Below are 26,401 nucleotides of genomic sequence, written 5' to 3' on the forward strand. Positions count from 1 at the left end.
ATGGTATGCAAATTCAATGCAAAAAAAAAGCTAGTTTGGCTACTTTCCAAGATGCTACCTTTCAAAGAAAACAATTTCATACATACCTTTTGAAAGCTGTTTCAAAGATTCAGAGAGTTTCACCAAAGATTGCTGTTCAACAGTCTTTCCACATGAGTTGACATGAGTTTTGTTTTTCTCCAAACCCTGTGTAATTTTGGTATCAGAGATACTTCCTGTTACACAATTTTGATTGAACTGGGAAAGAATCTGAGAATTTCTCATCTTTGTAAACGTATACTTAGAAAATCTAACTGTTCTGTTAAGGTTACTCTGAGCTTCATCTTTTATGGTCGTATGGGACAGAGGCTGAGCAGTCAATTTCTTCTTATAAGTAGCAATTTCTGTACTCATATAATCTGAATCCAAACTTGAACTTCTTGTAAGAATTGATTTGGAACTGTTCACTTGTATTGGAACATGAGTGTTATTCCAAGGGAAAGGCATATTATTGATCAGACGATTCGAGTTCTTAGAGTATATAGTCAAATTTGTTGTAGCACCTAAAAAACTTGGAGAATTTCCATAAATTTCCCCTTTCTGCATCTTCACTGGTTCATTTATTTGTGAGCTATTTGTCAACGAAGATGTTTGTGCTGAAATATTGCTCAGATTCAAATGTGTTGATTGCACCAACTGATTTCTTTGTTCAGATTTAGTAAACTTGTTTTTGGCTCCATGTTTGGAATTATTATTAATCTCAAGTATACTTTCTGATGTCTTGCTGTCCTTTCTAATGTCTTGATGCTGAGTTAGTCTTTCAACATCATCACATGCTTGGTATAATAAATCATCATCTACATCATCCGCTTCCCAGGTATTCTCTAATTGATGACACGCTTTAACAATTTCACTGGCAAATGATGGGTCATTCCAATCATCAGAGAAAGAATCTAACTTTGATGCATTAGTCTGATTTGCATTGTCCAAAGCAGCAGAGCCAAAAGAAACTGTATTAGCAGACGTTTTAAAAGGCTGATTAAAAATAGATTTATTTTTTTGTTCATTAGAATATCCTGTGTTCAAAGTAGACTTTTTTTCAGAAGCATTTATATTAAAAATAAATTCAGTATGAATGTCTTCCTTTACTTTTGTCAGATTAGATGCAACGGCACAATCTTGAGTTTTGTCTTGAATGAATTTACTGAAAGAGTTCTCAAATTTCATTTTATTTCCAACAGATGGTAATTTGTTTGGTTTACCATTTGAATTTGGTGAAAATCTGTATTTTCCAGCATCTATTAATTCACTGTTATGTGTCTTTGAAGAAAGATCTTGTAAAATTCTTGAATCTCTTAACCTAACATCTAGACTTATATTTGTTCTTGAGTTACTTTTATCGTTTTTACTGTTAAAGGTACAAATTCCCTTTTGATCAGTCATCTGGGCTGTTTTAGGAACAGGGAGAGGTTCAGACATTTCTACATTTTGCATAACAAAAGGTTCATTACTTAGTAAGTTTTCCCAATCATCCTCAAAATCACCAGTAGTAAATGCATCTATGTGCTTACTAAAAGCTTCTGGCTCCTTAGTACAGGAAGTCACATATGATTTTGTCATTCCAGAGTTATCACCTTGACGAGAAAGTGATGCTGGAGGTTTATTTGGCAGTTTTTCAGTGACCAGAGTTTCATTAGTAATGATTTTCTCCTCTTTCAAAGCGCTTCTCTTTCCAAAGGTAGTATTAATCGTGTTACAAAAAGCATCTGACAGATCTTGGCTTAACTGTCCACTACATTTCTGAGTAGAACCATCAAAAATGGCATTAAGGGCTACTTCAATATTTTGGTCAAATGACTTCTGACTGCTATTTTGATCGTTTACCACAGATACCGTGGTGTTTTCTTTCATTGACTTCTTAATTCTAGCATTATCTATTTCAGGAACTACGTCAAGTAATAACTGCATCTGCACATTATCTTTATAATTATTTAAAGTCTCTGCTTCTGAAATCATGTAGATAAAATCATGATTTCTCTTGTTTTGCTCTTGAGTCACATCTAGCTCTTCCATATTTTTATCAAATTGCTTAGCCAATTTCATAAGTTCTTCCTCTCGATTTTGTGTTTTAAACCTATTAAACAAATATTTAAAAAATTGTAACTAAGAAAAAGTCTAAGAGTCATCATAACATTCAATTGTTATTTAACATATGATAAAACTTGAAAAATTTAAAACCTACGTTATAATGATTTTAAGTTCAAAATTTTACTTGTCAAAACTAAGGAAAAAAAAATTTCTTTTGATATATTCACAACACCAAAGCAGCATATTACTAAAAATATTTGCTTCACTGGATATTTGAAAAGCTATAAAGCTTGAACTTACTTTGTGTAGCTTTTTGCTCTTGATTTTCCCTTTGCTACATTAGGAGTACAAGGAATAGCAGTTGCACCAATCCATACACCCAGCATGGAGTCTGTTGTTGATTTTTCAACCTTGGCAGAAGGTGGAAAAAAGAGGTGCAAAAGTAAAGTACAAAAATAAGAAAAAGAAAAAAAGAAAAAGAAAAAAAACTTTGAACTACACTGAATTATTTTCTTAAAGTAATCAATTCTGGTAAGGTGATAGTTACTAATCAATCTCCAAAACAATAAGAAGCTGGAAGATGGTAATAACAAGTTGCAAGAAATGATACATTTATGTTTCAGGAAATGAAAACATTCAGAATTGGGAATTCCTTATTTTCAAAAAAATGTAGTTTTAGTAATTTGATTATTTAACAAATGCATATTTAATAAAAGCATGTTTTTATCAAAAGAAAACCGATCAACTTATAAGATATTCATAAAAATAAATATTAGTATTAGAAACCGTATAGCAGAAAACAACAGAATTAATAATAAAGAGAGATACATATGGAATTCTTTCTATATCACCTGTCTTCAAATTTTCCCTATCCCCATTATAATCTTAATCTCCAAAAGTTGGACAATCGATACTCACCTGAATTAAGAACGTTTACATAGAATTACAGTAAGGACTGAGTTAGAGATGAGTACCAGGTTAGAACTGATGCTAAGAATAAGGTAGGGGAAAAGCTGTTTTAGTCCTATATATTTTTGTTATGCCTTTCAGTCACTTGATCACACAAAATATTGAAGAATGAATTTATGCATTAGTTACAAAGCAAACCAACAAATCAAATAGGTTAACCATTTTCTAGTATATTTTTATAGTACCTAGAATGAACATAATTATCACACAAGGTAAAAATAATCTTATCACTAGATTAAAAATTACTTGAAGGCCAGGACTATTCTTATGATAGTTCAGCATCTAGCAAAATGATGAAAAAAAGATGTCAGTCCATGTTTATTTACTAGAGTCCTTAATTGATCAACAAGCAGTTTCCTTAGATGTCCAGCTGAACTTAGATTTTAGCTTTGCAAAATACTAAAAAAAAATAATAATAATTTCACTTTCATTATATTTTTTCCCTTTTTATTTCAACAACCTTGAAGTTGGGGAAAATGACACTCTTAAAGATGATTTAATTATGGATTATTTTGTCCATTTACCAAGTAATTTTAAATGTATTCGATTTTTAGAGAATAAAAATATGACAACTTTATATATCCAATTTTATATAGACATGGGTTTTTTGTATGTTTTTTATACTATTTGTGTTATATTTTAAAAATTTCTTCATTGATAATAACACAATGCAATCCAGATGCTTTATAAGGTACCTAAATATATTACTTCATTTAATCCTACGAGTATACTGTGTAGTTTTATAAAAATGATGGAAAAAATATACGAGGTCTGACAATTAAGTTCGCGAACTTGTTGCAATGATGTTGCTAACCTTTTTTGTTTATCAGAGGGATTAATCATTTTAAATTTGTGCCAACTGGACAAACAGTTAACCAAGTTTACTATTTGGAAGTGCTGAAAAGGCTGCATGAAAAGGTTAGACAACCTGAACTTTTCACCAACAATTCATGGCTCTTACATCATGACAGTGCACCTGCTCAAAAGGCACTGTCTGTGAGGGAGTTTTTAGCCAGTAAACAAATAACTGTATTGGAACACAGTCTCTACTCACCTGATCTGGCCCCCAATGACTTCTTTCTTTACCCAAAGATAAAGGAAATATTGAAAGGAAGACATTTTGATGATATTCAGAACATCAAGGGTAATATGACCACAGCTCTGATGGCCATTCTAGAAAAAGAGCTCCAAAACTGCTTTGAGGGGTGGACTAGGCACTGGCGTTGGTGCATCGCTTCTCAATGGGAGTACTTCGAAGGTGACCTTAGTGATATTCAGCAATGAGCTATGTAGCACTTTTTCTAGGATAAGTTCACGAACTTAATTGTCACACCTCGTACACCATCTTCAAATAAACAACATTATATAAAAAGTATCCTTGAAGAAAGTAAAATGACTATCCAATTAAAATGAAAGTGCATATTTTTTTAAATGCCATGTCTGAAAATATCAAGGTGACTTAAATAATTATTTGATAACATACCTAAAAATAAACATGAATATGTCATTCTGAGAACACTTTTTAAAAGCTTTTAAAAAGACCCCCGATTACTATCGAAGATTTATGTTTTAAAAGTGCTCAGCTAAAAAGGGTATCATTTAAAAGGAACTAATTTCACTGTATTTTTTTCTTATACACAAGTTACCACTTGCATACTGTTGACATTTCTTCATGTGAGCTATTATTTCCAGCCCACTTAGGTAAAGAGTCCAATAATTTACTCAACTATCTTTTTATCACTATTTAGGCTGGCCAGCCCAAACATATTTTATTGTGCTTCTTTCATGTGAAACCCACAATTAATGAAGTCTATTGTTAACTCATGAAGTAAGCAGTATTATGGTATAAATGCTATTTAACTAATGAACCATATATAAAATGAATTTCTATGACATGCGAAACATGGAATGTAGAGCTAGTAGCAACAGAGCTGTTTTGACTGTGCTAGTTGTAATTTCGGATATTTTATAGCTACTAAGAAAAACCTTATTTCTTGTCTCCTCCACCTGGATTATGGTGATTCCTTGTAACCACAGTTTGGGACAGTGCCATCTATTGTTTACCATCAATATATAGATATAGTCACTGTCCATGGGCATGCCAAGGAAAAATACTCTACTTCCTATAGAAAAGACACTAAGCAAAAATTGGATGTTTTCTGACTTTAAACCTTGTTAAATATGGAAAATAGAGAGGAAAGAGGTTCAGAACAAAGGTTGACTTGAATTTATTATTTCGATTTTACTTAAGCAGTACAAGAAATGAAATAAAGAAAAACTTTTGCAGATGGTTCTATTACAGCAAATAATTTAACTATCATAATTAACTTTAACATAACCTTACATTTATAGTGCTCTATAGTTTACAAAGAATTTTTATCTAATTTAATCCTCATAATAATCCAATAAAGAGAGCAAGACAAGTAATTCTAGTTTATGGCCGAATGAACTGAAGTTCCGAAAGCTTAAGTGACTTGTTTAGGGTCACCTAGTACAGCTTTTATAATTTTTCTTGATGATCTTGTAAGTCAATAGTATTCATAGCAGTTTCGATGGGGAAAAGGTATGCTATAAACAGTAAACAATGCCAATTATAAAAACTTAAAAGTTTAAATTTTTATTATCTGATTCTATTATTTTAGTAACTTGAAAAATGATGCCATATATTGTTAAACAATGTTAAAAACAAAACAAACACAAAGCTCTAATAAAAAATCATCACTCTAAAAAATTAAGTAAAAATATTAGGCTTAGGGAAACATATATCACCAATTTTACATCGTTTCTTTTTTCAAAACATAAATCTCAGTAGTAGGAAAGGTAAAGGTAATCCTTGCTGCTCTATTTTCAGAAAAGAGAATTGCAAGACAAAACATTTTTCATATAAATGAACTATACAAGGACTTAATGGCATATTTTTCAGTTTTAAAATCAATTATAAAACTAGTGGTAGTTACCTGAGGAGCAATTCGATTAACAATATGTGAGATCTCATCACTATCTGTGGTATAAATCTGTTTTCTTCTTCCTTTACCTAAAGAAACAAAGACATTTCTATAAATTGTAAATAAAAAACTTGATTCTTAATAATAGTGGTCACTTCTTAGAAAACAATTAGCATGGCTAAGAGCACTATGCTCTCTGACATCACATGCCTATCACAGCAATACAATCACATAAGATTCTCAAAAAGCATCCATTGTAAAAAATTCTGATGTTACCCGACTGAAATTCTGTAGTTAAATCCTAATCATTTATGAAACCGTTATCCAGATAAAAATGTAAGTAACAATTTACCTAACTGTTTTGTCATCGGAGAATTTTGATCCCAAAAGATATCAGTCTGTCCATCTGGATCATTAGGAGAACTGAAGGTAGATGACAATAAATCCATTTTCAGCACTCTCTTTGGTGTTTCATACCTTTCTACATAAGATTAAAATAACAATTGTTGCATTTTAAAGTATCACTTCATAATACCTCAATATTAAATAATAGCTTAGACACAATTACTTTTCATAGTTCAACTATAAACTTTTCTCCCAGAGATATTACTTCCACAACTGAAATGTTTCACATAACAATCCCTGTAATACTTCACAAATTTAACATGGTAAATAGCAAGTATTTTAAGATACTCTAGTAGCTCTATGAATGTATAATACTATATATACACCCTAGTCACTCCATTCATTATCACTGGAACTTGGAGGCTTTGGAAACCACCTGTAATTTATACACTCAACAGAAACTTCAGTAAAAGTCTGTTCAGTCCGCTTTTACCAACTTTATCTGACACCAATTACGTCAAAAAACTTAAGTTATCCATTTCTTAGAAAGTTTTGTCTAGTATCATTTTTACATTTCCAGAGATTTGTTTTTGTTTATTCCGGTGTTGCTTTGGGAAAGTGAAGTGAAGCCAAGTTAAGGTCACAAAAGCCGTATTTTAAGAACACGCTGTAGTAAAGAACTTTAGAATGAGTTTCAGTTCCTACTGGAATTTATTAGAAATCTTTTACAAATGGAACACCAAAAATTGATCAGAATGAAATATTCCGCAGCCCTTAGTTTCCTACTTTGAGGGACCCTACACATAGGAACTTCCGGTTTATTCATAAAGAAGTGAGACATCACGGAGGCTTCGAGGATAAATAGCTATAGCTTTTCATAGGGTCGCTTCGCTGAAGCAAGTCAGGGCGAAAAGGTTAAGGGGAATAATCCCCCTAAGAATACGCTGAAGGCAACAGGTCTATCACATTTCTCCTCGCTCTGCCTCTGCTGCTAACTGGAAGAGCAGCCTAGCAATTAGCCGCCCTCCCTTAAAACAGGTAAACCCCACACGGCCCATTCTTGTGGCAGGGGCGGCAAGTGAGTGGTCAAACCTAACAGGGCAGTGCTCAAATTCGGGGACTAAAGCCGTGGGAAGTGTGTCAGGTTACTTTTGGACTCGCGAGGGGAGAAACCCAGAGAAAGAAAACATCCTTCAGACTCCACCCTCACTCCCACCCCAAATTTCCCAGCTGCAAGTTCGGCTGTGGGGCTGCAGTGCCGAAGCCCAGAAGGGCCGCGCTGCCCACGTCTCACCCTCGGGGTTACTTCTACTGCACGAAGCGGCTGCTGGAGGCTGCTCTTGCTGCGGCATGGGCCGGGGAGACCCGTCTCCGACCCCGCGGAGCCCCGATCTGCGGGCCGACCTAAGCCGCCTCTTCCCTGGCTCCACCATCGAGGTGCATTCGTCAGCCGCCGCCGCTTTGCGCGGCGTGTTCATCAGGCCAGGGCTGTCCCCATGTTTTCTTCGCCGACTCATTGCCTAGGACCCCCTCCACCAGCCGTTTCTCCTTTCACATTTTGCACGGGAGAAGTAAAGCAATGGAGTTAAAAACGAGACCCTGCGTTAACGGCCGCCGCCATTTTTGCCGATGGCGCGCTGGTAAGAGGCGGCCGCTGATTGGCTGCGTCCGGGCGGGGGGCGGTGCGGTCAGCGTGCTTGGGGAGCGCGCTTCCGCAGCCTGCTTCCGACCTTGCTGGGCTCTGCTCAGATTGATCAGCATTGGAAAGGAGTTTAAGGATTACAGGTGTGTCCATAGTAACTGAGCGTGACAGCAGGAGAGGTGAAAAGAAGATTGAATCCATTGGCATCTTTTTATTGCATTTACAACTAGAATTACACATTATTCGTTCAGATTACTGTGGGTTTTAGTATTTTAAAGAAAAGGAAATAAAAGTATAAGGAAGAAAGCAAAATATTTTTTCATAGATGATATGTGCATAGAAAAATCCACAAAATGTAGGAAAACTTATTAAATTCATCAATTAACAGTAGCTGATACAAAGTTAATATTCAAAGATCAATTGTTTCAATTGATTTGTAACAATGTTGACTTCTTAAAGAAATACAATTTATAGTAGCATACAAGATATCAAATAACTAGGTATAAACTTAACCAAAAATTGCAATACCCCTACAGAGAGAATTATGAACTATTTTTGAAAGAAATTGAACACCTAGATAAATAAAGGATAATAATATTCATAGGTTGCAAGACTCCGTATTGTTACAATGTCAGTTCTCAAATTGATCTACAGATTCAGTGGAAATCCATGCAAAATTGCAGTAGGACTGTGTGTGTGTGTGTGTGTGTGTGTGTGTGTGTGTGTGTGTGTTTGTGTGTGTGTGTGTTATGACAAATTTATTTTAAAAGTATATGGAAATGCAAAAGGCTAAAAATATCCAGGAAACTTTTGAAGGATAATGAAGTTGGATATCTACCAGTTATCAAGACTTATAAAGAATTAAGAGTGTAACAATGATGAAAGGATAGACAAATAGATGAAAGAAACAACAAAAAGCTTAGAAATGGACCTTTAAGTAAATGGACACTTGATTTAAGATAAAGACAACCTTCCTGAGCCATGGGAAAGGACTTTTTGATAATAAATAGGGCATGGTCAATTTTATATTCACACAGAAAGAAGCTTAACCAATACCTCATACTGTATCCCAAAATCAAGTGCCAATTGATTATATATTTAATTGTAAATGATAAAATAATTAACATTCTAGAAGTTGATGTAAATTGTCTTTATGACAGAATGAATTTTAAATTGACCAAAAAGGTCACCAACTATAAAGAAAATAATTATAAATTTGACTACATTAAATTGATAATTTGAGATCTTCTGTCTATCCAAAGACAACATTAAAGAAAATAAATGAAAAGCGAAGTACAAACTGGGAGAAGATATCTATAAGAGATAAAATTAAGGGCCTATATGTAAAATATATGAAGAATTGATATAAGTTATTAAGAAAATGACCACCAATAAGAAGAATGGGTCAGATACTGTAGCAGGCTCTCCAAAAGAAAATCTGAATAATCAACAAACTTGTAGAAAGGTGCTCAACCACATTTGTAATGAAAAGAATGAAAATTAAAACCACAATGTGATATTCCTCTGCACACAGCAGAATGGCTAAAATTGACAAGATACAATACCGGTATCAAGGAAATAAACCAGACATGAGAGCACTGGCCCAGCCTTGACTGAAGCCTGTGGGAGATGGATAACCAGAGGACCCAACATGGGAACTATAACATACTGCTGGTGAGAGTATAACTTGGTACAGCCACTTTGGAAAACAGTTTGGATCTAGCAATCCCACTCCTAGGAATATAAACAATGGAAAAATCTAGGTACGTATGCATCAAGATACAGTTTATAAAAATGCTTTTAGCAATAAAATTCAAAATTACCCCAAACTGGAAGCAAACCAAGGTTCTTCAACAGTATAGTGGGTAAATATATTGAGCTATGTTTGCTCAACAAAATGCTACATAGTAATGAAAATGCAAAACTACAACTCTTTACAACAATGTGGAAAACTCTCATAAAGTTGAGCAGAAGAGGCCAGACTCCACCACTTCCTCCCCCAGAATACTATATAATTCCATTTATATAAATTTCAACAGGCAAAATTAAACTATATTGTATAAGAATGTAAGCTCAAGTGATAAAATTATAAAGAACTATCCAGGAAGTGGTTACCATAAAAGTCAGGATAACGATTACTTTGTGGAGGGGAGAATGGACCATCATTAAAAGGAGAGGGGGGGATGTGTGGGTTTTGTTCATTGTCTTGTTTTAGTTTTGGATTTTGTGATAATTCATTGAGCTGAACATGTTTTGTGTACTTTTCTGTATATATGTTATATTTATCAATAAAAATATTTTAAAATTTTAATGTAAGGCAAAATCTTTATTTCCATGAGGAACTGACATATATTTCTTCTTTGTAATTTCCTGTTTTTATTCTTCAGTTTGGCTACCAGGAATCCTAGAACTAAACTTGAGTTTCAGTTTTAACAATTATGCCAACCATCGTGACCAAATAATGTCATCCTTTTTCCTCAGTCCTTGACTTTCTACTATTTTCCTTGCCATGATTACTTTTACATATTTTTAAACCATTATTCTGGTTTTATATATTTATAACTAGATATGACTGCTTGGGAAATTACATCTCTTAAAATTCAAACTAACTACTTGAACTTCTAGTTGCCTAATTAATATAAATTGATAGGTATACTGTTATTTCTCTTGGGGATTTCTTCTACCTCTCAACTGACCGAGAATACCAGAGGCAGAAAAAAAAAATCTCGAATGTCCACTACAACATTTTATTAAATAGATGGCATCATGGTTGTCTCAAAGACGTAATTACTCTGAAAAATTCCCAACTCTCACTTAGAAAATAGTTGAAGTTTGAAGAATTTCCTAATTCCTATAGGAGTAATAACCACGTGGTAATCCTTTAAATCATATTAATACTGCAAGTGAAATAACAGTGAACAATTTCCCATAATTGTACATAATCTGTAGTACCCAAGTAACCATTGTAAAAAGGAATAACTCGAGCCCAAAGAACAGACGTGTGTTTTTACCCAGTGCCTATCCAGGATGGCTATAATTGTAATCATTATGTGATAGGAAACTGTCATAAGTTTTAGCTTAAATGTTGCTTAATTCAAACAATCTGTTACAGTTCTAATGTAATTCAAATTAAATGTACTTCCTGAACATAACTCCTGAATAAGTACAGTACAAAAAACTCATTGATAAAATGTTCTTAATAAACAAAATATAAGCCTTATAGACATTTAAATGCAATATGATTAAAAATGCCAAAATTTAGCATTTGAATAATATGTGTATATACGCTTAAGTAAGGTTTAATACAATGAACTATTTTTAATAAACCAAAGTTAAACTCTTCTTTTTAAAAAGATTTTTATTAAAACTATAGTTAGCATATAATATTATATTAGTTTCAGGTGTACATAATAGTTATTCAACATTTATATACCTAAAGAAGTGATCACCATCGTAAGTCCAGCAACCATCCGACACCGTACTATGCTATCACAATATTATTGACTGTATTTCCCATGCTGTACATTACAGCCCCATGACTTACTAGTTTTATACCCGGGAATTTAGACAACTTATTGCCCATCACCTCTGCCCCCTTTTTAAATTTTTCAGTTACAGTTGACTGAAATATTTTATATTAATTTCAGGTGTACAGTATATGGTTAGACATTTATATAATTTAAGAAGTGATTCCTTGTGACTAGTCTAAGTAGCCACCTGGCACCATACATAGTTATTACAATATTGACTATAATCCTTATGCTATACCCTACATCTCCATGACTACTTTGTAACAACCAATTTGTGCTTCTTAATCCCTTCCCTTTTTTCACCCACCCTGTCAACTGCCCCCACCCCCCAGTCTGGCAACCATCAAAATGTTTTCTGTGTCTGAGTCTATTTCTGTTTCATTTGTTAATTTTATTCTTCAGATTCCACATATAAGCAAAATCACATTGCATTTGTCTTTCTCTGTCATTTCACTCAGCACAATACCCTCCAGGTCCATCCATGGCTCCATAGATGGCCAGAACCCATTCTCTTCCATGACCAAGCAATATTCCATTGTATATATGTACCACCTCCTCTTTATCCATTCTTCCATTGATGGATACCCAGGCTGCCTCCATATCTTGGCCATTGTAAGTAATGCTGCAATGAACATATGGATGCTGGTGATTCCTTCTAGTGCATTCTTCATTTCAGTTATTGTATTCTTCACTTCTGACTGGTTCTTTTTTATGGTTTCTATGTCCTTTTTAATGTGTGCTGTCTCTTTGTTGAAGTTCTCACTAAGCTCCTTGAGCATCCTCATAACCAGTGTTTTGAACTCTGTCTCTGGTAGGTTGCTTACCTCCATTTTCTTTAGTTCTTTTTCTGACGTTTTCTCCCATTCTTTCATTTGGGATGTATTTCTTTGTTTCCTCATTTTGGCTGCCTCTCTCTTTGTTTCTATGTATTAGGTAGATCTGCTGTGTGTCCCAGTCTTGGCCTGGTGGCCTTATGTAGTAGGTGTCCTTTGGGGCCCAGTGGCACAGTCTCCCTGTTCACCTGCACCAGGTGCTCCAGAAATGTCCCTTGTGTGGGTTGTGTGTGCCTTCCTGTTACTGTGTTTCCCCGAAAATAAGACCTAGCCAGACCATCAGCTCTAATGCATCTTTCGGAGCAAAAAGTAATATAAGACCCGGTCTTATATGATATAAGTCTTATAGTAAAATAAGACCAGGTATTATATTATATTACATTATATTGTATTATATGATAAATTATATAAGACCTGGTCTTATAGTAAAATAAGACCTGGTCTTATATAAGACCCAGTCTTAATATTACAGTAAAATAAGACTGGGTCTTATATTAATTTTTGCTCCAAAAGACACATTAGAACTGATGATCCAGCTAGGTCTTATTTTCGGGGAAACACAGTATAGTTGAGCCTTGGTTGCTGTTGGCATGCCAGTGTTTGGTATTGACCTTCGGGCTGACTGGCTATGGGGTTTGGCCATGTCCACAGTTTACAGGCTGCTGTGCAGGGGGCTTACCGCACTGAGTGATAATCGTCCTACCAGCCTCTGCCATCTGTTGGTACCACCCTTTTAATGTGCTTCTTGTGGGGCTAATTGGGTGGTGCTCTGCTGTGGTTGAAGCCAACCTCCAAGTATGTTGTTTCTGGGGCCTCTTGGGAGGGGCTCCAGGGAAGGCCCAGGTCATCCAGTGCCTGTGACTACCTGTTAGGAGCTACAAAGCAATTGTCTGTTGTTTGCTGCCTGTGCTGTACCTGGAGGTATGTGGGAGAGGCCATGCTGCGAATCGAGGACGGCTGCCACCAGTACCAGGCCTGGGGTAGCTGTGCAAAAAGCCAGGACACTCCGAGGCCTGCTGCCCCCTGCAGGCTCCAGTAAATTTCAATCACTGATAAGGCCTCATTGATGTATGCAAATTGGGGGAGGCAGGATCTCAGTGAGTTAGCAGCAGGGAGCAGCAGAGCTCATCAGGTCAATCAGATACAGATTTGGCCTGTGGGGGCGGGCTCAACACAGGAAAGATGGCTTCTGCCTGCCGACTGTATGAGAGAAGGGCCCCACTCAGGGAAAATGGGGACTGTCCTTCCAGTCCTTGCCCCAAAGTTACACAACTCAGTCTCTCTCCATGTCTCCGACGCCCCCAGAGTCACCGTCCCTCTGCCAGAGTCCAGGGTGAGTGCCTGCGTGGGCCCGGTAAGAGGGTGTCTGGGTTTCCCACTGCCTTTCATCCCATCCGGATGGTCAGAATCCCCAGTTTTTCACAGCCAGTTGTTGTGGGGGCTCCCCTTCCCTTTGTCAGTAATCTGTGCTGGGGAGCCTGGTGTGGCAGTCTGGGGTCCCTCACTCCTTCGTGGGGAACCTCTGTGGGATATCACTTCCAATTTTGAACCGCCAAATGTAAGTGTGGGATCAGCCCCGTTTCACATCCTGGCCCCTCCTACTAGTCTTTAGGTGTCTTCTTCATAGTTATAATTCTTCTGTTCAGCTAGACTTCAGATGGTTCTTCAGGCTGATTGGTTTATAATTTAGTTGTAATTTTGATGTGTTCATGGATTGAAGCAAGCACAGTGTTTATCTACTCTGCCATCTTGGATCTCCTCTAAACTCTTACTTTTTTAGTTGCAGAAATTATCCATAAACTTGACAGTGTTTATTAAGCAAAAAATTGAGAGTTTGTTGTTAAGTAGCTTTTTTTGTGGGGTTATTGCCTTGTCACTTACATTACAATGATACTATTTGCTGGACTAATTGTGAGAAGTTTTTGTTTCATGAAAAAAAAAATCATAATGTGTTATTATGCACCATAGTATGTGTATAGAGCCCTGCCCCAGCTCCAAGTCTATCAGGATACAATTGGCAGTACCTGAACAGGCAACAAAATGAGTAGATCACTTTTTTCCAATCTGGTTACTATGTTTCTAAAATATACCCCAAAATGTACTCAGTTAAGTACTGGGCCCATTTTTCCTCTGTCCTGACCTACTAGCAATTGTAATTAAAATTACCTACCATGCCTATCCCTCTTCTAAGGGAACTTTATCAGGAGCCTCTGCTGCCTGACTGATTTTGGTCCTACCAGGTGACCCCAAGCAGATGAATCTGAATGGACTAGAGGTGAACAGCTGACTTTGGGAACCACTCTATAGGCTGGCTCTCTACTGCTGACTCACAAAAAGAGACATGCAGACAATCATATTTCCTCTTGGAGAGCTGAAGAATTTGCTAGAGGGCTGTGTGCAAAACCATGGGGGGCCAGAAATTATAAGAAAGCCTGCTAATAGTGGAATAGAAAGAAGCAGCAGTGTTACACTGCCAGGGCCATTGGAATGAACATCTATATATTCCACACACCTGGAAACTGAGCAACCATTCAGCTCCATGCCCCTAAGGCCAGATTCTACTGTAATTTCAGTCATTTCCTTTTCTCTTTCAATACAGACCCTTTGCAGTAAACTTCCTTTCCTTGAGCTAACTAATGCCGGTTAGTCTGTATTCCTTACATCCACAAAAGCTGAACTAAAACAAAGCTTGGGATCAAGGATTATATATCTTTTTAATTAAATTTATTGGGGTGACAATGGTTTTAGTAAAATTACATAGTTTTCAAGTGTGCATTTCTGTAATACATCATATATCACATTGTGTGCTCACCATCCAAATCAGTTCTTCCATCACCATATATGATTTTCGTCTAATTGTTTCTTAGTGTTTATTGGAAGGCACAAATTGGGAACAGAGAAATGTCAGCTGCAAAATGCTTTTATTTTAAATGCTGTTTGCAAAGCATGATGCCAAAGCCATTCTTAAGGACAAGATGATTATTGTAAATTTTGTCAAAATCACACTTACGTGTAAATGACTTGAGCAGATGTTGGTAGTAAGAAGGGAGAAAAGCAGGTTAACTCAGTTCTGAAGTGGAGCGTGTTTTTTGGCACACTGTGCTTTCTGCAGGTACCACTCAGCAGTACCACTAATTGAATTCAATCCCTCTGATCATTTCGTGTATCAACCCCCATCAGGCCAGTATCTAGTCAGGAATAATGGCTGTGGGGGTCATGGAAGTAATTTGCAAAGACATTTTTCTCTACTACTTTAAGTGAAACTTTGGGGGGAGACTCTGAGCAACCCCCAAAATGTCTGATTCAGGGTTAATAACTTTGTTTTTCCCGGCTGTAATGGAATCTAGTCATCCTCTATGTGTTTTTGCTTTTTTGAGTACCAGGAAGACGGCCTGGTTTTAAAGATCGCCCTTGATTCTTCTTCAAGCAGCAGTATCCGTATCATTTACTTAGTCACCACAATTTTAACTTAAAACACTGCTCCACTGTCTCTGAGGCTGTCGCAAATTTCTTTATGTTGCAGTAAAAATAGTCTTAACATTTTTACAGCTGTTAATTGTATTTAGGTTAGCTTAGCCAAATGCATGCTGAAGGACGCTTGCATTGTCCTAGATGACAAATGGTTCTTTTGGTGAGTGGTTATTTATACAGAATACTCTGGCCAGAGCTGAAAATGGCTTTTGATTGTTTAGGGATGAAATTACAGCATTTAAAACATATTAAAGTTTTAAATAACATTTTTGATCAATTTGAATGTAAAAAATGAATAGGAGAAATTATAAAATCTATATTATAAAACTAACTCTGCTCATATTAATTTAGTTCCCTGCATAAGAAAATTTTCCTTTCAACAGGGCTTTTCCTGTCTTTCAGACTATTGGAAAAAATGATTGGTGTATTTCATTTGAAGGTAAAGAACTCTTTTGGCTTTGGTCTAGTATCAATAATCTGGGTAACAGTGTTAGGGAAAACTGGGCCCTGGGGGTTGTCATCTCATTGGCAAGAAATATATGAAAAACACAGGTATCTTTATTCTGCTGTTGAATTATTTTCCTAAGCCTGTTACCATGGCTTCTAAGTGCATCAATGGGCAGCCCCTTTACTACTCGTCACACTTTGAAATCCTCCCTGTCCTTTAAGTCCTTGCTACTCAAAATGTTGTGTGTGGAAGAACAACCTGGGTATCGCCTGGGCGCTTGTCAGAAATGCGGAACCTGAAGCCTGTCCTAGATGTGCTGAATCGGAATCTGCAAGGTGACAAGATCCCCAGGTCGTTCGTGAGCCCAGGAACATTCCAGAGGCAATCCTCTACAGGGACTTCCCCTAATAATTTTGGCTCACAATGATTAGTGCCTCTTTTCTCTGAAACCCTACCTGACCTTCAGTCCATTCAATATACGCTAGACCTTGATTATATAGTCCTGTGTCTCTCATTAATTAACATTGGTCATACACACATCGACCTTTTCCTGACAATGTTGTGACCTTCTAGACCAGAGGTTGGCAAAATTCTGTAAAAGGCCACATGGTAAATATATTAGGCTTTGCAGGCCACAAACTGTCTCTGTTGCATATTCTCTTTTGCCTTGTTTACTCTTTAAAAGTGTAAAACACATTTAAGTGGAGAGCTGTATAACAACAGACCCCAGGCAGGCTACATTTGGTCCATGGGCAGTCATTTTTCCACCCTGGCCCTCGATGGCAGGGCCCATGTTCTATGCTGGCTTCTTGGTGCAATGCTGTTATGGAGGTTTACAATCAGTGCTTACTCTTCAGTGGTTTGTTAAAGTCGCTTTATATTCCCTTCTGCCTTATGTTCCAAAGCATTTTGAGGTAAGATTTAGGAAAAGCTATGAAAAATTATCCTAGTATTAATAAAAAGAAATATTTACATACTTCAGAAAGAAGCTATTAATAAGAATGGAAGATTTCAAATAACTTCATATATAGTTTTTCTTCTCTTATGGATGCCAAGACATAAAAGTAAACCCTGAGTCCCCACTTGGCAAGAGTATAATCATGATCCTTAATTTTTCATTAAGACCATATTCCTAAAGAAATGTTGGTATTTATTCCAACCCAAGATGAGTACATAAATAGCAAAAAGAACAAAGGTAATATGCCATAGTGGTAAGTTTAAGATTTTTTTATTACAACATCTATTTTGTGACTTGACCATTGTGTTATTCTTTAGTCTCTAATTGCTTGTTAGATTGCAACTTAATATCATTATGAGCTATTCCTTATGCTTAAAGGTACATGTTCAGGATTAGTTCCCCAATTTTATTAATATTTAGAGAATTAAAACAGTGTAGCTAGAGAAGAACAAAAAAAATCTAGCAAAAGCAGCAGCATAACACATATCTCTCTCTCTCTCTCACACACACACACACACACACACACACACACACACACACACGCTGACCCTGTTTTATTGCTCCAGGCTATGTCAGGGAGAGAAATGTGTTTTCTGTTTAGGCTGATATTTTTGCGGACATTTTTTTTTGACCCTTATAAGAAAACCAGTCATAAGCTTATTTTAAGACCAGAAAAAATGTGGTTTTCCTGGTAGGAAAGACCGAAAAACATTACTGTTATATATCCTCCAGATTGCTTCTTTGATTGCTATCAAAAGAACAGGACTATATTTTGAAGATCTGAATTTAATTAAGGCTACTCAGAACATATTGAAAGTTGTGAAAAATTTGCTATATGTGATAAATATTTTTCTTAAGCCATTGTTCATCTACAGAGAAAGATATACAATAACCAAGATTTAAAAGTAGGTGATCTGTGTTTCCATCTTTTCAGTCTTAGGTTTCGCTTGATGCGTTCCTAAGAAGAGGGCCTTTAATTTACATATGCTTTAAGAATAAATAGCTAACCTACAAATAATCAATTAAAACATCATTATTTTTACATGGTAACTTCCCCCCCAATAGTTTTTCTGTGCAACTACTGAGTGTTTTCCAAATTTTCTTTTATTTCCATGTCCTTTTTCTTCTCTGAGTTAATTTTAATAATCTTAGAACACCATGTACTGGCTTGTGAAAATCAGTGTAAAGTAAACATACTTCACCTCACACCCCCAAAACATTAGATAATCTTGGTCATTTTGAGGGGCCGCCCCTTTTCCAGGCATCTGCTGGTTTTGTGGGAGAGAAAACGTATGCTTTTCCTGCTTGGCCTGGACAAAGTTGCTCTGAAATGCATCTAGGATGGTCAGGATTAGGTCTTCACAGGAAGTCGGATCTGGAGGAATCATTCATTCAGGATGATGATGTTTACGTAATGGAATTCAGTGAGGTCAGAAGTCAAGGCCCCATATTCTAGTTATTGGAATTGTGTTTGGAAAATTCCATTTTCCACCTTTACACATGCACATGAATGTGTAAGTGCCCTGGAGATATGGTTGTGCAGACTCGATCTAACAAGGGTGGAGAAGAGCAGAGAAGAGGCTGGTTTCCTACTGCGGCTGTCTTGGGCCTTATGGAATCACGGCAGAGACAAGGCTTGCCTCAGTTCCTGCGTACACACACAACACAGTCTTCTATATGTAATGGGACCGTACCATTTAACATCCAAATCAGAGCACTTCTGGTAGTGAAAAGAAATGCCATTAACACTTTCAGCAGAAAACAGGTGTATACTGGAGACATATATTTAATGGATTAATGGGGAATATTACAAATGAACACCGTCCAAGTTTTTATTAATGGGCTCTCAAAGACCCTGGCTTTCCAAACTTAACTCTTTTGCTGCGTTAATTGATTTCAAGTTTGTTTTTTTCCAAAATGTATCAGAAATCCACACACACACAAAACTTGACATTTTGACTATTTTATGCATTTAATAATAACAATTATAGCTGCTTTGTATATAAGTGACATTTTTTTCTATGTATAAAAACTTCGGATATATTCATTTGGATATATCCGACCATCACAGCAGAAGGGTTTTAAGAAGGAGGTGATGTAGCCAAACATTGGCTTTGCAGTACACATCTGGTTCACATCCTAGTTTATCACTTACCATCTTTGTGATCTTGAACAAATTTCCTAATTCCTATGTCTCTCGATTTTCTGGTTATAAGTGGGCATAATAATCCTTACCACCCAAGGTTGTTTTAAGGATTAAAGATGATGTGGGTATAGCATTTAGCATGGTGTCTGGCACAGAACAAGTTCTCGGTAAATACTAATTATTGTCCTTACTTGACCAGAATCTATTCCTGTGTATAAGAATAATGAAACGTATACCCACCGTCAAGGTGGAAAGGAGCCTTTTTGACTTCTTTTTCCATACTTCCATACTTGCCAAGACAGTTCTATTCAGGTGTTATGTTTTAGTTAGAAATACAGAAATCTATAGATCTTTAATTACTCATTCAGCAAGCATATTTTGAGTGAGTTTTGTAAGCCAGGCACTAGATACACTATAGGATACCATGGTGTATTTAAATAATGTCTCTAGATACCATGTATCTAAATAAATACATACATAAAAGTGGTACAGTCTCTGCCTTTGTGAAGTTTATGTGAGAGTAAAACATACTAGTATTTACCCAAAAATCACACAGCAGTGTTATAAAAGTCAGGGTTCAGCCAGAGAAGTAGAACCAGTAGAAGATACATATTAAGAAACTTACGGCCAGGAGTTGGCTTACTCAATTACGTTGGCTAGCTAGGCAAGTCTGAAATTTGTAGGGCAGGCTATCAGAAGGGGCAGGCTAGAATCTCTCAGGAATGGGATAAAGCTGATGTCCACACACAAAAATTTCTTCTTTAGAGAAACGTCAGCTTGGCTTCTAACACATTTCGGCTAAATGAATCAGGTGCAACCCAAATTATCTAGGATAATTTCCCTTATTTAAATTCAACTGATTATGGACGTGACTCATATCTACAAAATACCTTTATAGCAACACCTAGGTTAGTGTTTGAATGAATAATGGGGATTGTAGCCAGCTGACACAGTAAAAAGACTATTAACAATATACAGTTACAATCATAGAAAGTATTATGAAGAAGAGGTACATAGTATTGTAAGGTTGAATAAGAGGTGAAAAGTTGACTTAAACATGGAGGCCAGACAGGCTTTGGCCCTTCATCGTCCATTTGTTGCTTGGCCCAGTCCTTTGTAAATATTTGGGAGTTATGGGCCCGGTTGACTTGGTAGGTTAGCTAAGACTTCATGGTTGCACAGTCTTGACTATTGTCTTAAAGGGAATGATATACTTCATTTATACAGACCCAAATCATCTTCCAAGTGAGCCATGCCAAAATAAGTCTCTCTTTTAAGTGGTTCTGAGAATGTTCTTTGCTTTAAAGTAAACATAGGCAAATACATACTCTATCATCAACAATAACAAAATTTTCTAGCCTTCAAAAAAGAATTTTAAGATTTTCTGAAATTGAATGAACTTCAGTATAATTAAGAACTTAATATTATACCTTCAGTTCTTGATAAAACTTCTTAGGAAGGTAATACATTTATCCCTGGCATTGATAATATAAGTTTTGCTGCAGAGGACAATCTTCATGTAGGATGTAGGACAACTCCTTGGTGGTAGTGGGAGAACATAATGAGCCTCAGTACTATGGATACAGCTTCCATCTTCACCATTGAAGCCAAAATAAATGTGTGGCTATTCACTGCAGGCAGTCCATCTTAGGTACTCAGATATTTTGCTAAATTAGTTTTGCTCAGCAAATAATTTTTTATTTTTTATTTTTATTTTTTTACCATTTCAAAGGTCCTGGTAGACTTTAGAGTTTGTAAGAAGTGTTCATAAACTAGGAAATTTTCCTGGGTGACATCAGTGTGGATATACTGGATAAAAACCAGGAGCTGGCTGAAGAGAGATGTCAGGACAAAATTGCATCTTGAATATAAAGAGAATAATGGTCAATTTATCCATATCCTTTTTCAAAACATTAAGTTGGCAATTCTGGAGTGGATAAAATCATTTACCAAAGGCACTGCCTCATTTTTTTCCTCTTCTCCAAGATACAACCAGTCCCATCATTACCAGGGTGCAGGGCTCTACCATGGTCTCCACAGCTGTGACAATGTTCTTTGCTCTTGATTGGATTTGAGATAAGCAAATGTGGAGGATGCGTCTGACAAGGGTTGTGTGTTAGAACCAATCCAAGTTTTGTTAAAATTTTAGTCTTTGCACATTGAACCTCCTCTTTAGACAAAGGTCTGTACTGATGGGTGTTAGGATGGACAGTTGTTAACTTTTGCATAGACTTGTAATCCTCATGTTTCTATAATGAGAATGTGATGTGTTTCCTTGGGTACCCTTTGCTTTGGTTTTGAAACCATACTGAGGCCAGAAACAGCCACTTGTCCTATCCAAAAGAATGCAACTCTAATTTTAAAATCACTGACAAAGAAGACTATTTCTGGGTATTGCACTTCTCTTTCCTCAACTATTTTCTCTAGCAGTTATGTTATTTACTTCAAATTGCATTGTCTATCTCAAAAACAAATAAATTCCACCCAGCCATACACTTTGAGGGAAACAGATCAGAGCAGTATGACCACAGAAGAAGGCATGTGGAGGACCGCCATGATATTCTCTCTGAAAGAGTGCTATCTTTAACATGAAAAAAAAGAAAAAAGTAAAAAAAAACTCTGTTGCAGACTGTGCTCCACCAAAATAAGGGAAAAAAACAAAAAAGAGACAGTTTTGAGATTCAGAAGACAGATAATCTAAATCAAGAGATCCTAGGTGAAGAGAATTCCTAGGATAATTAGGAAATGATGTCCTAAGACAGTGGTGCAATTAATTTATACTTTAGATAAAAGCAGAATAGAAGTTCTCAGGAGGTTAAGACTCCAAAAATAAAACAGAGAAAGATTTCTTTCTGGTGAAAAATTACTCTGTTGGTATGGGTGTGGACATTTAGCAATAAATATAAGGAAAAACTGAATAAATGAAAACAGATAGGTATCTGAGATGCCAGGTGGCCTAAGCAAGGCTTTCCAATTCTGGCAAAGTGAAAAGATTGGCAAATCCTGTCCCTCTAAAAGTAAGTATAAAACTTGACATATTAAAAAAAAAAATTCTTTTCTCAAGGCTATGGAAATCAAACAGAGACAAACAAGAAATTGAAAAGTATGTATTACTAAAAAAAAAAAAAAAAAAAAGAAAGAAAAAACAAAACATTGCTGAATTTCAAGTAAGAACTGTGAAAGTCTGTGCCATTCTTGCTTGGGGCTGTTTCCATCCAGTCCTTCAGCTCGAAAGGCTTGGTATTTGTACCAGGGTGGGGCTAGGCTTAAAGCCATCACCTTTGCTGTTAAAGGGTGACTTGATTTGGAGTGGTGGCCCAAAAAAGAAAAAAGAAAACCCCACACCCAGAAGTATTGCCTATAATAGTAGCAATCTTACGTAGTAGGAAAAGTATAATGAAATCCATAGTCCTGCAATGCAAGCCTGATGTTGTAATCCTGGTTGGGTTGAACGGCAGACCTATGAACTAACCAGAAATTTAACAGGTAGATTCCAAAAAAATTAGTGAATAAACAGCTAGCTAAGTTTTTCACACATTACTGGCTGATTCAGGGAGTTTAGATGCATGTACATACAGATGTAAATCAAAATTAATTTTGTTGGGTCCACACAGAGAAGACCTGAAAGAGCATGAAAGAGTATAAAGCAGAGCCCAGGAGTCAAACTGCCTGAAATTTGGATGTGTTCCCAACCAACTAATAGACCTATGAGCAAGATGTTTACTGACTTCGGATGTTTGAGTGCAACATCTGACCAATCATGGGCTGACCACTAAGCTGTGTATACTATGTTGCCCTTGATCTTATATGACCAAGAAAAAAAAGAGAGAAAACACAAATTAGTAAATTCAAGAATAAAAGAGAGGACATCACTACCAACTCTTAAGAAATTAAAAGAAGTATAAGAAAATATTGTCAACAATATTATGTCCAAAAAAGAAAGCAAGAAAGAAAACTTAGATGAAGCAGACAATTAGACAATTTCCCAGAAAGACAAAAGCTACCAAAACTAACTCAAGAAGAAATAGAAAATCTTGACAGACCAAGAAGTAAAGAAATTAGGTTAGTAATTAAAAATCCACAAAGAAAAGCCCAGGCCCAGATATCTTCACTAGCGAATTCTATCAAACATTTAAGTAAGAAATAATGCCAATCTTTTACAAATTTTGCTGGAAAATAGGGGAAAAGAAGATACTTCCCAGTGATAAGGGGCTACTATTATCCTGATACCAAAGACACAAAGTTATCTCAAGAAAAGAAAACTATAAACAAAGTAGGAAAGAACCCATAGATACAGAGAACAAGCTGATGCTTGCCAAAGGAAAAAAAAGCAAAAAAAAAAACCAAACTACAAATTAATATCTCCCTTTTTAATACAGATGCAAAAGTCCTAAAACAAATTAGCAAATGAAATCCAGCAACATATATGAAAGGTACACCATGACCAAGTAGGACTAATCACAAAAATACAAAGTTATTTTAACTTCTGAAAATAAATCAATCTAATGTGCCATATTAATAGAAAAAATATTAAAACCATATGATCATCTCAAGAGACACAGAAATAAAAACATTTGAAAACAAATTCAGTACCCATGAATGATAAAAACTCTCAACAAATTGGGAGTAGCAGGGAACTTTCTTAGTGTGGTAAAGGCCATCTACAGAAATCTACAGTTAACATTATACTTAATTGTGAAAGACTTAGTGCTTTGTCCCTAAGGTCAAGAATAAGGCAAAGATGTCCGCTTTCACCATCTGTTCATCATTGGACTGGAGACTCTGGCCAGTACAAGGAGACCTGACGAAAAAATTGAAAGCATAAAGATTGAAAAGGAGGATGCAAAACTGCCCTTTTTGAAGACATGATCCTAAGTGTAGAAACTCCTAAAAGATATTTAAAAATACTAGAAGTAATAAATGAATTCAAGGACAGGATACAAGATAACTATTGAACACTAAATTATTTTTCTATATTCTAGCAATGAACAATGAATGAAATTTCATTCCTGATAGCATCGAAAAGAATGAAATACCGAGAATAAATGTAACACAAGAAGTATAAGTCTTATTCACAGAAAACTACAAAACACTGCTGAGAGAAATTAAGATTGAAATAAACGGAGAGACATTTTATGTTCTAGGCTGAAAGATTCAATATTGTTAAGATGGCAATTCTCTGTAGATTCAGTATAATCTCTGTCAAAACCCTAGGAGGCATTAGTAATAGAAGAACCAGTAGCATAGTAGAAGTTGACAAGTTGCTCCTAAAATTATATGGAAACCCAAAGAACCTAGGTTAACCAATGCAATTTTGAAAAAGAACAAATTTGAAGGAGTTGGAATACTCAGTTATAAAACTTACTATAAATCTATGTTCATCAGAAGAGTGGAGTATTTGGGTAAGGATAGACTTATGGATCCACAAACAGAATTAAGCCTCCAGGAATAATCCATACATTTATTGTCAATTGATTTTCAGCAAAGGTGCCAAAGCAGTCCAATGGGGGGAAAGGAAAACCTTTCCAACAAATGATGCTGGGACAGTTAGATATACATATGTTAAAAACAAAACAAACAAAAAAAAAACTTAGACCTTTATCTCACACAATACGAAATTAACTCAATGATACACCTAAATGTAGAAACTGAAATTATAAAGCGTCTTGAAGAAAACACTGGAGAAAATCTTTGTGACTTTAAGTTAGACAAAGATTTCTTCCATACGATATCAAAAGAAAAAAAGCAATAAAATGGACTTAAAGACATTTGCTCTTTGTATTACTTTTCCATGCCGCATAACAATTGGTGACTTAAAACAACACGTAGTTATTATTCCACAATTTCTGTGAGTCAGAAATAGGGCATAGCTCAGTTGGGTTGTCAGATTAGGGTCTCATGAGGATGCAATCAAGATGTCAGCCAGGGCTGAGGTCTCCATGAGATTCAACTAGAGAAGATCCATTTCCCCACTTGCAGGGCTGTTGACAGTATGTGGTACCTGGGGGCTATAGGATTCATGGCAGCTTGCTTCTTCAAAGCCAGAAAGGAGAAAGAAAGAAAGACTCTAGAAGGAGAAAGGGATTCTAGCAAGAAGGGTGCTATGCTCTTTAACTGTGTACATGTAATGAACTGTCACATCCCATTGGTTAGAAACACCATACTCAAGGTACCAATACCAGGAGGCACGGGTTTTGAGAGCCATCTTAAATTCTCTCTACCACACTTCCAAAGACATCAGTAAGAAAATATAAAAAAACAAGCCACCAACTTGGAGAAAATACAGAGGGTGCCAAAAAAATGTATACACATTTTAAGAATGGAAAAAAACTGTATTAAAATTGTAATATTCAACATATACCAATAGCAAAAGATGAATATAAGTTATGTGTATACATTTTTTGGCACCCCCAATATTTGCAAATCAAACATCTCAAGGAATCAGTAAACTATGGTCTGAGACCTATTTTGTAAGATCCATAAGCTAAAAATGGCTTTCATATTTTTAAAGGTTGATAAAAAAAAAGTTGAAATGCAAAAGAGATTCTGTGAGACCCCTAAAATATAAAATATTTCTTTTTGTCCCTTTGCAAAAAAGTTTGCTAACCTCTGCTAAAGGACTTGTATTCAGAATATATAAAGCACTTATACAACTCAGTAATAAGAAAACAAGATCTACTTTAAAATGTGTTTTTTAGGCAACAAGCCCCCACCTACCCCCACAATGTTCGTGCCCTAATCCCTCCCAATCTGTGGATACGTTACGCTATGTGGCATAAGGGATTTTGCTATTGTAATTAAGATAACGGATTTTAATATAGGAATATTATCCTATATTATCTAAGTGGTCCCAATTTAATCACACTAGCCCTTAAAAGCTAGAGTCAAAGAGATGCGATAGAAAGAGAAAGAGATTTGAAGTGAGAGAGGGAAGCAACGCCCTCTTGCTGGAGGGGGGCACATAGAAAGGAGAGAAGGGATTCAGGTAGCATTTAGAAGCAAAAACTAGTCCCTGGTTGACAGCTAGCAAGGACTCGGAGACCTTGG

General features: G+C 36.0%; 1 protein-coding gene across 3 annotated transcripts in view; it reads right to left on the reverse strand.

The window, feature by feature from the left end:
• ETAA1 (ETAA1 activator of ATR kinase) overlaps positions 1 to 7,982 on the reverse strand; it is a 28,444-nt gene extending 20,462 nt beyond the window's left edge. For 2 of the 3 annotated variants that reach the window (XM_019718170.3, XM_019718161.3), the window contains exons 1-5: positions 7,621 to 7,982; positions 6,334 to 6,462; positions 5,994 to 6,070; positions 2,368 to 2,477; positions 87 to 2,113 (exon numbers count right to left, since the gene is read on the reverse strand). In XM_019718170.3, coding sequence (XP_019573729.3) covers positions 87 to 2,113; positions 2,368 to 2,477; positions 5,994 to 6,070; positions 6,334 to 6,462; positions 7,621 to 7,843 — 2,566 coding nt within the window. In that variant the 5' untranslated portion in view covers positions 7,844 to 7,982. Of the gene's footprint in view, positions 1 to 86; positions 2,114 to 2,367; positions 2,478 to 5,993; positions 6,071 to 6,333; positions 6,463 to 7,620 lie in introns of those variants that run through there. The other variant, XM_074332077.2, reaches the window with a different exon arrangement.
• Positions 7,983 to 26,401: the final 18,419 nt, after the last annotated feature.

The sequence above is a fragment of the Rhinolophus sinicus genome, chromosome 2 (genome assembly GCF_057876585.1).
Source record: "Rhinolophus sinicus isolate RSI-liver-muscle chromosome 2, RSI-T2T, whole genome shotgun sequence".
Lineage (NCBI taxonomy): Eukaryota > Metazoa > Chordata > Mammalia > Chiroptera > Rhinolophidae > Rhinolophus > Rhinolophus sinicus.